The sequence below is a fragment of the Heterodontus francisci genome, chromosome 24 (genome assembly GCF_036365525.1).
Source record: "Heterodontus francisci isolate sHetFra1 chromosome 24, sHetFra1.hap1, whole genome shotgun sequence".
NCBI lineage: Eukaryota > Metazoa > Chordata > Chondrichthyes > Heterodontiformes > Heterodontidae > Heterodontus > Heterodontus francisci.
Genome location: NC_090394.1, coordinates 25867900 through 25884741, shown reverse-complemented (window position 1 = coordinate 25884741; position 16842 = coordinate 25867900). Strand labels below are relative to the sequence as shown.

Sequence of the window (16842 nt, the reverse complement as noted above, 5' to 3'; positions counted from 1 at the left end):
AGTTGGGGGGTGGGGGGCCTGAGTAGGACTGGAACAAGGGATATTCAACACATCCCACAAAAAGACAGGCATAAACTAGGACCCATGTGGGTCCCCATAGCAACACCTTTTACTTGAAGGAAGTTCCTGAATTTCCTGATGGTCATTTGCCCCCTTTGAGCCACTATCCCCTCCTTCTCCCCATCTCCTAGTCTTGGCAGGCTATTGCCAGTGTGTGATTCAATTACACTTGCTCAGCCAAGCTGCTGTGCTCATACACCTCAAGCCAGGGGAATGGATGCCATGATGACAATGGTCAAAAGTTGAGTCATGAGCTGCAAGGTACCTCCTGGATGCCATCCAGTGGCATGGAGCAGGGACAGTAGAGAGCAAAATGTCCTATATGACCTAGGTGACTGTTACCTAATCAAATGCATCCATTCACATTGTAAGAAAAATTTATATGAGTCATAAATTTAATGCTGCACAATTACAGCAGCACAGCCAACGTGTCTCCTTCCTGTCAGGAAGGGTTCACTTGCAGATGATAGCCAAATTGGTTTTTGTTCATCATAGCTTTTCACACCCACAAATGAATAGGCCTTCAGTTGGCCAGTGGATTGAATGACGAGGAAAATACAATGAAAGCAAAGCTTTACGAAAAGAAACGAATCTAAAATCAAGCAAATAGGAAGGTTTGCCAGTCAAATTAAAAGAAAACACAATCGGACTTTTGTCAGTACATTAAAAAAGGCAGTGAGTATGTGCGAGACAGTACCAGAACATTAACAAAGTAAGAGTTAGCAGTAATTGCACATGCTGGACCATGTCTCCAACTTAAAGTTAATTTAGAACAGGGGACATCTCTAACATACAACAATCCTTCAATATCTGACTCCTGTCATTAGTTCTTTAAAATGAATATTTGTCCACTTAGAGCTTGGCTGTTAATATACTTCCAATATCTTCCCAGCTGTTTGTGATGACAAGACTAATTATACTGCTTCCTTCAGGTTGAATGGATAGATACTCATGATGCACTGCATTCAGGCAATCCCAAGGACAAATGCACCAGACAGGGATTGCATATTCACAGCTGCTGAGTGAGAGAAGGACCAGTGGGGCTCACAGTACATAGTCATTGAAGATCTATGATCTGTGCCACGAGGCCATCATGAAAGTGAATAGGGGAATGAGATTCTAGGACAAATGGAATATAAAACAATACTATCCTCTTTGTACAAGGCCTTGGTGAGGCCACACCTCGAATATCACTCAGTTTTGGTTTTCACGTGGTGAGGGATAGAGAAGATTAGAAAACATTTCCAAGCAGGGAAATCAGATTGATAATACTTTTTAAAAAAAAACTAGGCAGGTTACCAGAATAGGTTCAACAACCTGGAAATTTTACTTTGGAAAGTACAGACTGAAAGGGTTGAATGGATAAACTAATATAGCTAGATTGGTTAAGTTGGAACAAAGCACAGAACTAGTTTAGACACTTCGAGATTTCTTAATCAGGGGATCATTGGTCTCTGGCAAGTGTGGATTCACTAATTATTCAAAATGGTGCAGGACAAGTATGTACATGTAACAAGCTCAACTCCATGATATCCACAATACATTACAGTATTTACAAATCAGCCCATCCCAAGAGGTCTGGACAACTGTTTTACAGATGGACAAAAAAAATAGTATTTACTTCAAGTTCAAACTGCAGAGAAGCAAAACATGCATCGACCTAGATACTCCTTAGTACAAGCTCTGAGACACCAAGAAATCCCCACACATCAACTACTTATGCAATTAAATTTCTCAACTGAAATGAGAATATGTATTTTCACTCCAAAGTACATGTGTAAAACTTCTAGCTACAAATGCTCATCCCCAAAATATAGGGCAAGGATCAAAAAGGTACAATGCCTTAGTGCAGCACTGCAATAGGTAAGGAGTTCAGACTTGCCACTCTTGGCAAACCATCAGCAAAAAAAAAAAGCAAAGTAAGGGACAAATTTCTTTTAAAAAAAAAATGAAGAGGCAGCAAAATCAAGGAGACGACAGGCTGGGCTCCTTCCATTTCAGACACTGTTGCTGAATGGAAGGTAGGACATGGCCAGGGAATTGTGCATTGGGAAAGAAAATCTACAACCACTACAATGCTAGTTTACAATAGCTCAAACATTAGTGTTGGCTCTGGCAGGTTACATTTTCAAGCTCCACTTAAACATAGTCCAGGTTAATACTTCTGCCCAGCAGTAAGGAATTATTGCACTGCAGGAGATACAAATAGTTAGGAAGAGATACTAAATGGAAGCTTGCTCAGAGTGAACGTTAAAGATCCCTTGATATTATTCAACAAAAAAGGAGGAATGGTTGGTGTTCTGGGCTACATCACATCCTATGCTCATTGATCAGTTAATTATTCGTTGGGTGGCAATCATCTAATTGTGGTCTGTTGGATGTTGATGGTATAGATTTGCAGTCATACAACATTCACTGGCACTTAAAAGTAGTAATTAAGTAAAAGACACAAAGTGCTAGATAACTGTTGTATCTACATTTTAGAGCATACTTGCCATGTAGTAGCATATACATAATGCTGTGATTCACTAGGCAAATTCACCAATTCTCTAAACCCACTTTCAGAACTGTACTTCTATTAAAGCAAGAAATTAAACAAATTGAAATTTAGGCAGTTTTCAGCCTAGATTTGTGCCCCAAAAATCTTTCAACTAAATACAAAAATAAAATATAGAAGTAAGAACAGTGCACAATTCTTCCTGCCATGCATCCTCCTATTAGGGACATTCAAACATCACTTGGGAAATTGGGTGTAGAGCTCGAGACTGAGGTTTGCACTCGTATCACTTATTTTCAGAGAAGAGTTCCACAGGAGTTTAAAAACAGGATAAACGAACATATATGAAGATCAATTTTCTTGATTGAGAAGTACAGTTAAGTAATTACTGTGAAGTAATGGCAGCTTATGAACTGAATATTCAACTGAAATTGTGCTCAGTACAATTTCAAACAGCAGAGAACAAGCTAACTAGGGGTAAGACTGGGGCGGCACAGTGGTTAGCACCGCAGCCTCACAGCTCCAGGGACCCGGGTTCGATTCTGGGTACTGCCTGTGCGGAGTTTGCAAGTTCTCCCTGTGACCGCGTGGGTTTTCACCGGGTGCTCCGGTTTCCTCCTGCAGCCAAAAGACTTGCAGGTTGATAGGTAAATTGGCCAGTGTAAATTGCCCCTAGTGTAGGTAGGTGGTAGGGAATATGGGATTACTGCAGGGTTAGTATAAATGGGTGGTTGTTGGTCAGCACAGACTCGGTGGGCCGAAGGGCCTGTTACAGTGCTGTATCTCAATGTAAAAAAATAAATATATATTAAAACATTTACACAATATGAGTGAATTGCCTGTGGAGTATCCAACATGAGAATTAATATCCAAAACTAGATTTTGGTTACCAAGCTAGTTACTGAAATGTACAAGAGAATATGTTTACTGTACACTGCTGGCAAGTAACAGAAGCAATGGTCAACCCAACTTTTCCATGCCCTGGCATCCTACTCCTACACCAGGTACAGCATAGGTCAGTTATGGTGTGAACTTTCTTTTCCAATCATTGGCAAGATAGTAATAGAAGAATTTCCTGCTTACAACCACTTTCAGTATTTCTCCTAAGGGCATTGGGAGAAATTGCATTTGATCTTACAAAGGGAAACTAGAGAAATCAAAAACAAAAATTTCCTGGAAAAAGTTTGAGTGTAAGTATAATGCAAGACTGGAGTGGTACCATTCTCCTACCTCCTGAGGAAATTCACACATGACTGATTTACACCAGTTTTATGCCACAACATTACACACAAATTTCTTTCATCATTTGCACTGCTCAAGATACAATTTAATGAAACCCCCAGTTAGCTGATTAACGCGACTCCATCCCCATGCAAAAGTCCAGAGAATGCCAGTTTCCTGTATTTACACCAGTTCTAAACTATGACCTGACTGCAAACCAGATAATCACACACTTTCATGCAAATGACATTGTGGGAACAGGGGTGGGCCATTCAGCCCCTCCAGACAGTTCTGCCACTTTATTAGATCAGTGGCTAATCAGTATCCCATCTCCATTGACATGTCATTGCTCAACATTCCTCGATACCCAGACCCAACAGAAATCTATCAATTTCAGTCTTGAAACCAGGTCTTCACTATCCCTTTGATTGGACATAATTTTCAGTTAAAAAGGCCAGGTCAGAACCTTAAAAGAAACAATTCTTCAATGGCTCACACTGAAGTGATTCTTTCCCATCAGTTACTACACAATCTTAAGACAGCTTCCTTACCAGGACCAGCTCCGGGAGATAGAGAAGGGGAAAAAAAAGATTTCTTTCGAAAAGGGAGATCTCTTGACTTTTGAGACAAATATTCTTGCTTCTTTTTGGCAAAGTAGATATTTCTTCAGGTCTAAAAATAAAATCTAGTGTTGCTGCTGGGCTCAACTAAATCATATCCATTACATTTATGGATCACAGATTAAATTTAAATCGCTATTTATAAGCCTCAATGTGGGGCTGGAAGCTAGTTGGCAGTTCATTTGGTTCAGATGCAATCAACTGAATTCTTTTTATGAAAAGGCAATAAAGTTTAGTATCTGCAGCAGGACAACCTCTTGCTCTTTGTAAACTCTGCCAATATGAAATAAATATAGTATCGCTTGACATATAAAACTAGCGATTTAAAAATGAGATCTGAATTAGGTACCAGGTGAAATGCGAAGGGATTTTTTTTTAAAACTTGGGTTTAGGTAAGGGGCTTACAAATAGGGTCAGCAGCCTTACTAACCTTGACAATTGGCCAACCGTTTGTTTCAGGCAGGCTCATTAGAATCTAACGGTTGGCCTTTCCCATTGAAATTGGGACCATGAAGAAGGTACTTGGGCCCCAATTGCAATCCCAAGGGACACATGGGCAGTGGTTGCAACAGGAACACTCCGCCCATGTGTACTGGCATCCAATCAGGGGCAGACAATTTTTAAAAATATTAATTGATTTTTTGTGGAGCTGGAAGGCTCCTCCTAGTTCAACCAAACATGCTGCATACCTGGGCTCACCTGTGTGCTGTTCCCCATCCCAGCACCTATCTGCAGGCTGACATTCCTGAGGCTGAAGAGCAGCAAGCTAAACAGGACCCATTTGCTGTTGGAATTGTACCACTGGAACAGCAGTTGGTCACCTGAAAGTCAAATAATGCACCCACTGGTACCAAAGTCACAAACTAAAGTACTCAGTGGGGCTTTTCTTCAATTTTGAAGGAAATGGCTTCCCTCCCAAAATAGAACATAGAACATTACAGCGCAGTACAGGCCCTTCAGCCCTCGATGTTGCGCCAACCTGTGAAACCATCTGATCTACACTATTCCATTTTCATCCATATGTCTATCCAATGACCACTTAAATGCCCTTAAAGTTGGCAAGTCTGCTACTGTTGCAGGCAGGGCGTTCCACGCCCCTACTACTCTGTGTAAAGAAACTACCTCTAACATCTGTCCTATATCTATCACCCCTCAACTTAAAGCTATGTCCCCTCGTGTTTGCCATCACCATCCGAGGAAAAAGGCTCTCACTATCCACCCTGTCCAACCCTCTGATTATCTTATATGTCTCTATTAAGTCACCTCTTCTCCTCCTTCTCTCTAACGAAAACAACCTCAAGTCCCTCAGCCTTTCCTCGTAAGACCTTCCCTCCATACCAGGCAACATCCTAGTAAATCTCCTCTGCACCTTTTCCAAAGCTTCCACATCCTTCCTATAATGCAGTGACCAGAACTGCACGCAACACTCCAGGTGCGGCCACACCAGAGTTCTGTACAGCTGCAGCATGACCTCGTGGCTCCTAAACTCGATCCCCCTACTAATAAAAGCTAACACATCATATGCCTTCTTAACAGCTCTATTAAATCCCTGAAAGTTGCCACCCAGGTTATGTACCTGGACACCAAGATCTCTCTGCTCATCTACACTACCAAGAATCTTCCCATTAGCCCAGTATTCTGCAATCCTGTTACTCCTTCCGAAGTGAATCACCTCACACTTTTCCGCATTAAACTCCATTTGCCATCTCTCAGCCCAGCTCTGCAGCCTATCTATGTCCCTCTGTAACCTACAACATCCTTCAGCACTATCCACAACTCCACCGACCTTCGTGTCATCCGCAAATTTACTAACCCACCCTTCTACACCCTCATCCAGGTCATTTATAAAAATGACAAACAGCAGTGGCCCCAAAACAGATCCTTGCGTGTACACCACTAGAAACTATACTCCAGGATGAACATTTACCATCAACCACCACCCTCTGTCTTCTTTCAGCTAGCCAATTTCTGATCCAAAGCACTAATTCACCTTCAATCCCATACTTCTGTATTTTCTGCAAAAGCCTACCGTGGGAAACTTTATCAAACGCCTTACTGAAATCCATATAGACCACATCCACGGCTTTACCCTCATCCACCTGTTTGGTCACCTTGTCAAAAACTCAATAAGGTTTGTGAGGCACGACCTACCCTTCACAAAACCATGCTGACTATCTCTAATGAACTTATTCTTTTCAAGATGATAATAAATCCTATCTCTTATAACCTTTTCCAACATTTTACCCACATCCGAAGTAAGGCTCACAGGTCTATAATTACCAGGGCTGTCTCTACTCCCCTTCTTGAACAAGGGGACAACATTTGCTATCCTCCAGTCTTCCGGCACTATTCCTGTTGACAATGACGACATAAAAATCAAGGACAAAGGCTCTGCAATCTCCTCCCTGGCTTCCCAGAGAATCCTAGGATAAATCCCATCTGGCCCAGGGGACTTATCTATTTTCACACTTTCCAAAATTGCTAACACCTCCTCCTTGTGAACCTCAATCCCATCTAGCCTAGTAGCCTGAATCTCAGTATTCTCCTCGACAACATTTTCTTTCTCCACTGTAAATACTGACGAAAAATATTCATTTAACACTTCCCCTATCTCCTCCGATTCCACACACAACTTCCCACTACTATCCTTGATTGGCCCTAACCTATCTCTAGTCATTCTTTTATTCCTGATATACCTATAGAAAGCCTTAGGGTTTTCTTTGATCCTATCCGCCAATGACTTCTCGTGTCCTCTCCTTGCTCTTATCTCTCTCTTTAGATCCTTCCTGGCTAGCTTGTGACTCTCAAGCGCCCTAACTGAGCCTTCACGTCTCATCCTAACATAAGCCTTCTTCTTCCTCTTGACAAGCTCTTCAACTCCTTAGTGGCAATACAGTGGCACAAGTGCTCAGCTCCTCACCCAAGTCATCACTGTTAATTTCATGGCAGCCTAGTCAACTACAGAAAGTAACATAGCCAAGCTTCACCTTGTCCCTACCAGACATCCTCACTTACACTTCCAACAGCAACAACTGAATATTGTGTTTCAAAACACTGTTACTGACATTCATTCCCCATTGGTGTTCTAGCAAGTCACAGGCAGAGTTTTATTTTTAATTCAATCTTGGGATATAGACATTTCTGGCAAGGCCAGCGTTTATTAATCATTCTTAGTTGCTCTCGACAAGATAGTGGCAGGCTGCCCTCTTGAACTGCAGTCCACATGGTGAAGGTGCTCCCACTGTGTCATTGGATAGGGAGTTCAATTTGCAGAGAGACAATGGCATTCCCATGCACCTGCTGCCCTTATCCTTCTAGCTGACAGAGGTCACGAGTTTGGGAAGTGCTGTCAAAGAAGCCTTGGCGAGTTGCTACAGTGTATCCTGTAGATAATACATACTGCAGCCATAGTGGGCAGTGGTTAAGTTACGTAATGCAAGATAATGCAGTACAGTGCATCAGTAATTTATACTTTCCTCTTTTACATACATACAACTTCATGTAATCCAATAGGTTGGAGGAGACAGCACTGAAGTGACTACAGTTCACAAATAGGGCACTAAAGTTGAGTGCAGAAACACCATGCCGTCGCACCCGCCACCTCCCCCCCCACCCACCCCCACCTGTTGGCAGCATCTACTGTAGAGGTGTTGTCCAAATTTACTTCAACACAAAAAATGCTTCACAGGCTAAACAATCCAAATTGGCTGGAACCCAATACCACACGTGCAGTGAATAAGTATTTTGGGCTCCATTCCAGAAAAGTGGCTTTTACTGCTGGAGCACCAATGGGAGAGATTTTCCTTTAAAAATGCCAACATGCCCGAACTGTGCAATTCTTTCCCCTCCCTTTTAACTTAGAAAAGGTTTTGCAAAAGGCAATTAGCAAAACCAAGCAAAGCAAGGGAAATATTACTATGCAAGAGTGACAGCTGGGACAGATGAGAGCCTCTTTGAACCTCTTTACTGCTGCACAAAAATAATCCTTTTATTCAACAAAACAGTTCAAAAAAGAGCAAGGAAAATGAAACTACACAAATTCAGGCCAATCAGGTGCCCATCTTCTACACTAGATGTGACAACAGCAAGGTTTTTCTTGGGGCTAATATGAAGTAGCTTCTGAACACAATCCAAGCTAGGATATTCTATTGAGGGATTGATTCAATCAGTCAATGACAGGGTCACTGGGCAGTGATATGCTGGTCTGCACTTAGAATAGGGTGTATGTTACAAGACTTCTGCGTGCCCTTCAAGAATTCAGTGCACAAGATGATACTGGTTTCAAATCCCTGCATAGCTTTGTTCCCTTCCTGTCTCTGACCTCCTCCAGCCCTACAAGCCTCACCTCAGATCTCCTCCAATGCTGACATCTTTGCATATCCCCCATTTTCATCTTCACCATTGGCAGCCAGGTCTCAAAATTGTGTAATTCTCTCCCCTATACCTCTTTCTCCTCCTTCAAGATGCTTCTCAAAACCTACCTTTGACTGGTCTTAATCTCTCATGATGTGGTTTGGTGCTAAATCTGGTTGGATAATGTTCCAGCAAAGCACTATGGGTCATTTTACTACATTAAAGCTGCTGTATAAATGCGTTATGCAATTCAAACTGCAGCAAAAATGGTCAAACTTTTACACTTGTAACCTCAAGATGTCAAATATGAATTAGATCTTCCCAGTTTTCTTGGAGGCAAATGAGAATTTTGCCCCCTTGTTTTAGCTGTCAGACAATGCGTATTAAAATTTTACTTACAGCTGCTATACCTTTAAGTCACAATACTTGTTGCTTACAAGATTTAATTGGTGCAAAACTAGTCAAGCAAATTTTTTTAAAAATGGCAATTCTCCATGTGACCAGGAGGATATTTGATTCTTAAGAAGCCACAGGAATAAAATCAAATCCCATTTTTAAATATATAGAGATACCAAATTACATTGCCACACAGGGTTAATTTTAATGCAATAGTGAAATGTTTCACATAGGTGAGCTTTCTGTCTCTAGCAGACCAGGCGCCTAAATCATATTTCTGTCGGCAGACCGGAGATTTGCAGCAAAATCCTGCCTTTAAGAGCTCAAATAACACACATCTGGTTTTGTTCTCCAGACACGGGTGAGATCACGTTGAAGCATTTTTGCAGTGCTAAAGGATTTCAAATATCTATATTTTATACCATAACAGCAGCTTGTTTCAAATTTAAAAAATCAGTACAGTTGCGTCTTTGCCTAAAAGCAACTGCAACGACTCGCATTGCGCTGGAACCCCATTTTGTTGAGTGCGAGCGTATCTTCAACACTCTCAGTTGACCCAAGAACACTTCCTTTGTTGTGTCTGAAGCCAATTTGTTATTTAATGACCCCATAAATGAAAGTAGTAAGGGGAAATTTAAATATGAAACTATTCAGAAATAAAGTGCCCGACGAGATTTCAACTATTCATCTGCTTAAAAAGGATCACTGGATTTCAATATCAACTTTAAGATAAAATTGAGTATAGATTTACAAATTTATTTTGCAGTCGCTGGTTTGACTGGATACAATCTCGATTTATTCCACTTCTAACCTTGGAAGTGAGGGTTTGGAGGCGGGTGAACAGCTTTGCTGGCAGAGGCTTGGAAGGAAATGTTGGATTGTTCCCTACACAATGGAATGATTATACCATTCCTGTAATGAAGGAGCAAAGCAATTGTGAACAGCTGTGAAAGACCGTTACTGCAAACAATTTAAAAGCAACAAAACCCTTCCTTCCGAGCGTCCTGGTTGAAAAAGAAATATTCCCCAAATTTTCCAGAAAGGAGAATCTGAAAAGCTGTTGCACTCATGGCTCCTCCCTTCCTATGTTATACTGTTGCCCACATTTAATAAAAGGTCTCGTTTTAATCAAAAGCATTTGAGAATGGAAGAGTGTAGAATGGGACTTGGGTGAGCTAGTTAACCTTTGACATACCGTCCCAAGTAACTGAATACCGTTACCAGGAGAGATAGGGAAGGATTGATGGATATGGGAGGTATTTATCTTGGGTCACGCCTTCCTAAAAAAAATTCCTACAATACAATGGTTTGAATGAAACTAGAAGCCATGTTGGAGAAATTCTTCCAAGCCTAAAATAATTCCCCAGCAGACCAATTTGAGGGAATGTCAAGTGGAATTCTTAACCCAAGATAACCACGTGTCCTTTTTTTTAAAAAAAAGGGAAAACATACAAATCTTACTGGAAAAGATCTACAATTATTCCTGTATTACACTATTCACCATTAATGATGGTTAGTTGATATTAGAGCAGATCGAGAACGTGGACGGGGGGAGAAGGAAGGAAGGGAAAATGTTGCTGCTCTCAAAAAAAGCCAGTTGTGCTGACATTAACCCTTACCTTGCCGGATGGAAACATTCCTGCCATTAGCAGCCTTCAGGACCACCTGTGGGTAGCTCTGCTCCAGGACAAAGAGCTCATCCTTGCCCGCTTTGGTGCTTTTGCCAGCCTTCATGGTGCCAGTGGGGCCAGAGGGTGCCAGGTACTTGCCTTCACAGTCCCTAAAGGCCACCTTACCCGACCTGAACTCCAGGGTGTAACCCGTGCCCCTCTCGGGCTTCTCCACCAGTTGGCCATCATTGCGGAGGAAGCGATGGTCACTGGTCTGGATGCTGTATTTCTGATCCTGGAAGACCAGGGTGATGAGAGAATCCACCCCCCAGGGGGTGTCCCGGTCAATGGCCAGCTCGTCCTTGGCGCTCAGGTGGGCGTACCGCTTCCTGGTGAGGCTGAAGAGGTTGGCCTGCGGGTGCATGGCAATGTGGACGCTCCACTTCTCGGCCACCGAGATGGTCTGGGCGAAGCAGGTGATGCGATCCTCGGTGCCGCCGAAGTAGCGCTTGTGCGGCTCGGACTGCAGCGACCAGCGGCCGTCGTCGTGGGCAATGATGAGGAACCTGCATTCGGCAGCCGGCCGCTCGCTCTCACACCACACGTTCCCGTCCTTATCGGCGGCCAGGTACCGCCCCAGGTGGCTCTTGAAGAAGACCACGTTGGAATCGTCGCCATTCTGCTCCAGCGTCCAGATCTGCTTCTTCTTCATGGTGGTGGCTGAGGCGTTGATCTTGAAGCCAAAGGCTTCAGCCGTCAGGTACTTCTTACCGCAGTTGATGAGTCCAAACTGGATCTGCAGACTGTTACTGGGGTCGTTGGCTGGCATGACTGCAGGCTTTGGTCTTCAGTGCTGTTTATAAATCGTCTTCAATCTAAGCTTGACTTTTTTTTTGCACGCTTTGTATCCAGTCCCTTTGTTTGAGTGGAGACCCCAGTGCTTGTGAGCTCAGCCTCCTCCAGCAAGGCTGAATCGCCCGCAACCGCGGCATCTTTTATATAGCGGCTGACGTCAGGCGACCAGCGCCGCCTTTCAGCAGAGGCAAAGGCACCCTGCTACACTACTGCTCCAAACACCTCTCACTGATTCCTGCTCATCTACTGCTATTGATGCTTTTATCCTGATAAGGAAAAAAAAATCCCACGCAAACTTGACAGCTCTTATTGTGTGTGGTCAGTTGACAAAGGAAATTGGCTGTATTTTCGCAGCTGCCTTTTCTAAATAAAACCAATAAAAACATATAAGAAACATATGAACATAGGAACAAGGAGTCTGTTCCACCATTCATTGAGTTCTTGGCTGATCAGTGACCTAACACCAAATACCCACCTTTGCCTCATATTCCTTAATACTTGTAGTTTAAAAAACATCTGTCGATCTCAGATTTAAAATTAACAATTGATCCAACTTTTTTTAAATTCATTCATGGGATGTGGACAACGCTGGCCAGGCCAGCATTTATTGCCCATCCCTAACTGCCTTCTTGAACCACTGCAGTCCATTTGGGGTAGGTATACCAACAGTGCTGTTCGGAAGGGAGTTCCAGGATTTTGACCCAGTGACAGTGAAGGAACGGCGATATAGTTCCAAGTCAGGATGGTATGTGACTTGGAGAGGAACTTGCAGGTGGTGGTGTTTCCATGTATTTGCTGCCCTTGTCCTTCTAGTAGGTAGAGGTCGCGGGTTTAGAAGGTGCTGTCTAAGGAGCCTTGGTGCATTGCTGCAGTGCACCTTGTAGATGGTGCACACTACTGCCACTGTGCATCGGTGGTGGAGGGAGTGAATGTTTGCAGATGGGGTGTCAATAAAACAGGCTGCTTTGTCCTGGATGGTGTCGAGCTTCTTGAGTGTTGTTGGAGCTGCACCCATCCAGGCAAGTGGAGAGTATTCCATCACACTCCTGACTTGTGCCTTGTAGATGGTGGACAGGCTTTGGGGAGTCAGGAGGTGAGTTACTCGCCTCAGGATTCCTAGCCTCTGACCTGCTCTTGTAGCCACGGTATTTATATGGCTACTTCAGTTCAGTTTCTGGTCAATGGTAACCCCTAGGATGTTGATAGTGGGGCATTCAACGATGGTAATGCTGTTGAATGTCAAGGGGAGATGGTTAGATTCTCTCTTGTTGGATATGGTCATTGCCTGGCACTTGTGTGGCGCGAATGTTACTTGCCACTTATCAGCCCAAGCCTGGATATTGTCCAGGTCTTGCTGCATTTCTACACGGACTGCTTCAGTATCTGAGGGGTCACGAATGGTGCTGAACATTGTGCAATCATCATTGTGCATTCGGATCCCCATCTGGGGAAATGACGCGCGATTCCTTTGGGGGAGAAGGTACTTTTCTCAGTGCGGGGGTGGGGGGGGGGGGGAGTGGGGTCAAACTCCTCGGATTGGTTGGGGGATGATGTGAAGGGGTTGAGGGTTAAAGTGTACGAATTTCAGGGGTGGAAGGTCACATCATAAAGGTAAGTATTTTGGGGGTTCAGTGGGCAATGAATTAAATGTAAGGCTATTGGGGGGGGGTTGGTAGTGGGGATGGAAAAAAATTTCAATTACTGTAAAATGCAATGTTCCTTTAAGAATTGAAACAGTCATTTGGGGCTCTAAACCCTTTAAAAATAGTGCTGACACCTGTGCAGTGGCGCCGGACATTGTTGCCAGGAAGGGCTCGCTCGTCCCCTCCACATCATCGTGGAATCACGGCTGCTCCGTGACGTGCGCCCCATGTGTGTGGGCCACCATGTTTTTCACCCGCCGCCTATTTCAACGGCGGGCCTATAGAATCCAGCCCCATGTGTTCCTTCTCCAGGATCACCTGGGTGCATACTAGGCTGAGGAAGACAGGCAGGAGTGATCAGTCCCATGGGCCATGTCCAACCTATACCTGTATTCACAGTTATATCTTTATCGAGACAGACAAACGAAATTTTACCGGATGATTCATTGGTACTTGATAAAGTGTAGGCTCATCCTGTTGCAAGTGGAGACATGCTTGATATGTCAATTACTGGATTCAATCCCTAAAGTTTTAATTGTGGTTTTACGTGATGGCCTCATTTGAACAAAGGAGACTCTTATATTAATTCTGTGCTACACTTAGAAGCTGCCCTGATCCTTTGCACTAATTCAGTATCCTAACTCACACCAAGTTCCTTTCACCCATCATCCTTCTGATTGCTGACCTACATTGGCTCCCAGACGAGCAATGCCTCGATTCTAACATGTGCACAATTGTGGTCAAATCCTTCCGTGGCCTCACCCCTCTGTATCTCTGTAATCTCCTCCAGCCCTACAATATTCCAAGATCACTGCATTCCTCGAATTCTTGCACAACCCAGATTTTCACCACTCCACAATTGCTGGCCCTGCCATCAGTTATGTAGGTGCTAGGCTCTGGAATTCCCACTCTAACCGTCAACACTGCTGTACCTCCCTCACCTCCTTTAACTCACTCCTTAAAGCCTACTTCGTCTTTTGGATGAGATGTTAAATCAGGCTCCATCTGCCTTCTCCAGTGGATGTAAATGATCCCATGACATTATTTTGAGGAGCAGGGGAATTAATCCCAGTGTCCTGCCCAATATTTATCCCTCAATCAACATCACAAGAAGCAGATTATCTGGTCATTATCACATTGCTGTTTGTGGAAACCTGCTTTGTGCAAATTGGCTGCCACGTTTCCTACATTACAACAGTGCACTTCAAAAGTACTTCATTGGCTGTAAAGCCCTTTGAGACATCCATAGTCGTGAAAGGCGCTGTAGAAATACAAGTCTTTCTTTTTTATTCTTTTACTGCTTTGATCAAGCTTTTGGTGTGTCATATTATCCCTTTATGTGGCTCAGTGCCATATTTTGTCTAATAATGCTCCTGTGAAGAGCCTTGGGACATTTTACTTTGTTCAAGGCGATATATAAATGCAAGTTGTTGTTGGTACTAAGCCACACAGCTCAGAAGGGCCTAGATTTCATCCCCAGGTTGTGCTGAATTTGATGAGTTTAAGTAGGGTAGCAATTAGGGCATTACAATTAACCTCAACACCTCTGATCTGTAGTGGTGAAAAATCAGCCACTATTTCCATTCCTAATTGCTATTAGAAAGAATCATAGAAAGTTTATGGCACAGAAAGAGGTCACTTGGCCCATCGTGTCTGCACCGGCCAGAAAAACCCCAGCCTAATCCCACTTTCCAGCATTTGGTCTGTAGCCCAGCAGGTTACAGCACTTCAGGTGCACATCCAGGCCCTTTATAGAATCAGTGATCCCTGTTGGAAAAGGGTGAATTGAATTCAACTGTGATGCTCCTAATGGTTCAGTAGCCTACCAGAAGTCACTATCTATCACATATGACGAGCATACACATGGAGGAGACAACAGAGGACTGCCGGTATCAATAGAATTGCAGCCTGGAACAAGTTAGTAGAGAAAACTGGGTGGGGGGTCCTTAGCTGTTAGTTCCATGAACTTCTCTAAAATTATGTAAACTGGAAACTATTATCTTTCATCTACCATCCCATCAAAAATGGAGCACCACTTGCTCATCTCCAGATACAGGAAGGAACCAGTTCCCAACTAACAGAGTGTTATTCAAAGAGTAATTAAGTTTGTTATGAGCATAATTCAAAGGCATGCATAAGGAACCCAGTCAATTGCTCAGTTCTGGTGAGATGGTTCTGGTTTGATGCTTGCATTAGGGCATATTTTTCTGAAACAGCTGATTAATGGCAGAGTATTTCAATGGAGACATCCTCATCCTTGCCAGTATGTAACATCTTTGATGTGGTTTCAATTCATTAACACTAGCTAGGACCTACCCTTTAGAATATCCAAATATACTGTAGTCACTGGTATATTTTGTCTGCTAACTCAGTAAATTTGTGAAAGAATTCCAGCAGATTGATGAGCCAAGACCTAATGCTTGTAAAACTATGTTGACTGTCCTTACAGGCTCCATGGTACTTGAAAGTATCTCAATATCATCTTGTAAAACTCGTGCATTTCACACTTACTGCTGCTGTCAAACAGGTTACTGAGTTGGATGATCAGCCATGATCATAATGAATGGTGGAGCAGGCTCGAAGGGCCGAATGGCCTACTCCTGCTCCTATTTCCTATGTTTCTATATTTCTAACCAACTAGTCTATAGTTCCCTGATTCACATCTCACTTCTTTTTTAGAATTTGACCTTACGATATGACACAATCACATCTCAATATAATCAACACAGAATTTATGCAGAATATTCTTACAGTTAGCGGAACATGCAAATTTTAGTGATTGAGCAATCGTTTGATTGATGTGCATGACCAGACCTTGCAACTTACTAATTTGTTTCCTGTTTTTGCATTCTTTCCAGTGGTTGCATTTCAGAGTGAGTGCAGAACAGCTGACATGAAGCTGAATTGGAAATGCTCTGGAGACCAAGACTGGAGTCTGTTGTGCGTATACAGGTAACAAGGGATACTTGAGTGGAAATTTTATATCACTCTAGGGTATGTCATGATCCAGTGAATCCTCAGGTTCGAAGGTTATGCTGATAGGGTTGTATGAAGAGTGGTGGGAGGAGGCTCTTGTGAAGCATAAATGGACCAGTTCGGCCCTATGGCCTGTTTCTGTGCTGACATTCTGTGTTCAAGCACTGTTACAGTCGAACCATACATGGGCTCAGACCTGAAATGCAGCTGGGCAGATTGACAGAGGGAATAGTAAGCCCATACATCTGTTTGTACAACTCACTAAAATAGGTTTTCTGATCGGTGACACCTAATTGACTCATTTAGCACCTTATCCAGTTTTCTGGGCAGGTTTTGGACTGGTGCACTCCTCAATTAGAGTTTATTGTATGTAAATTAGGCCCTGATTATGCCATTTAGCCCTCCATGCAGTTTTTTTGGCATTCTCATTGGCATAATGCTCCATCATAAGTCTGCCTGGATAAAATGGCCGACCAGGGTTATTGGATGTTGCAGTTACAGGTTAATGTAAGATTTGTAGCAACATTTTGAATTCACTTCTGTTTTTTCCTTGCTTTTACTTTGTTTACAATCCCCTCCCCACCAGTTTCCAGATAGTTGGTCAAGAGGCT

At 43.1% G+C, this 16842-nt stretch overlaps 1 protein-coding gene across 1 annotated transcript in view; it reads right to left on the bottom strand.

Moving 5' to 3' along the window:
* Positions 1-11747, bottom strand: part of LOC137383253 (fascin-like) — a 29091-nt gene extending 17344 nt beyond the window's left edge. The window contains exon 1 of the mRNA XM_068055780.1: positions 10767-11747. Coding sequence (XP_067911881.1) covers positions 10767-11586 — 820 coding nt within the window. The 5' untranslated portion in view covers positions 11587-11747. The remainder of the gene's footprint in view (positions 1-10766) is intronic.
* Positions 11748-16842: the final 5095 nt, after the last annotated feature.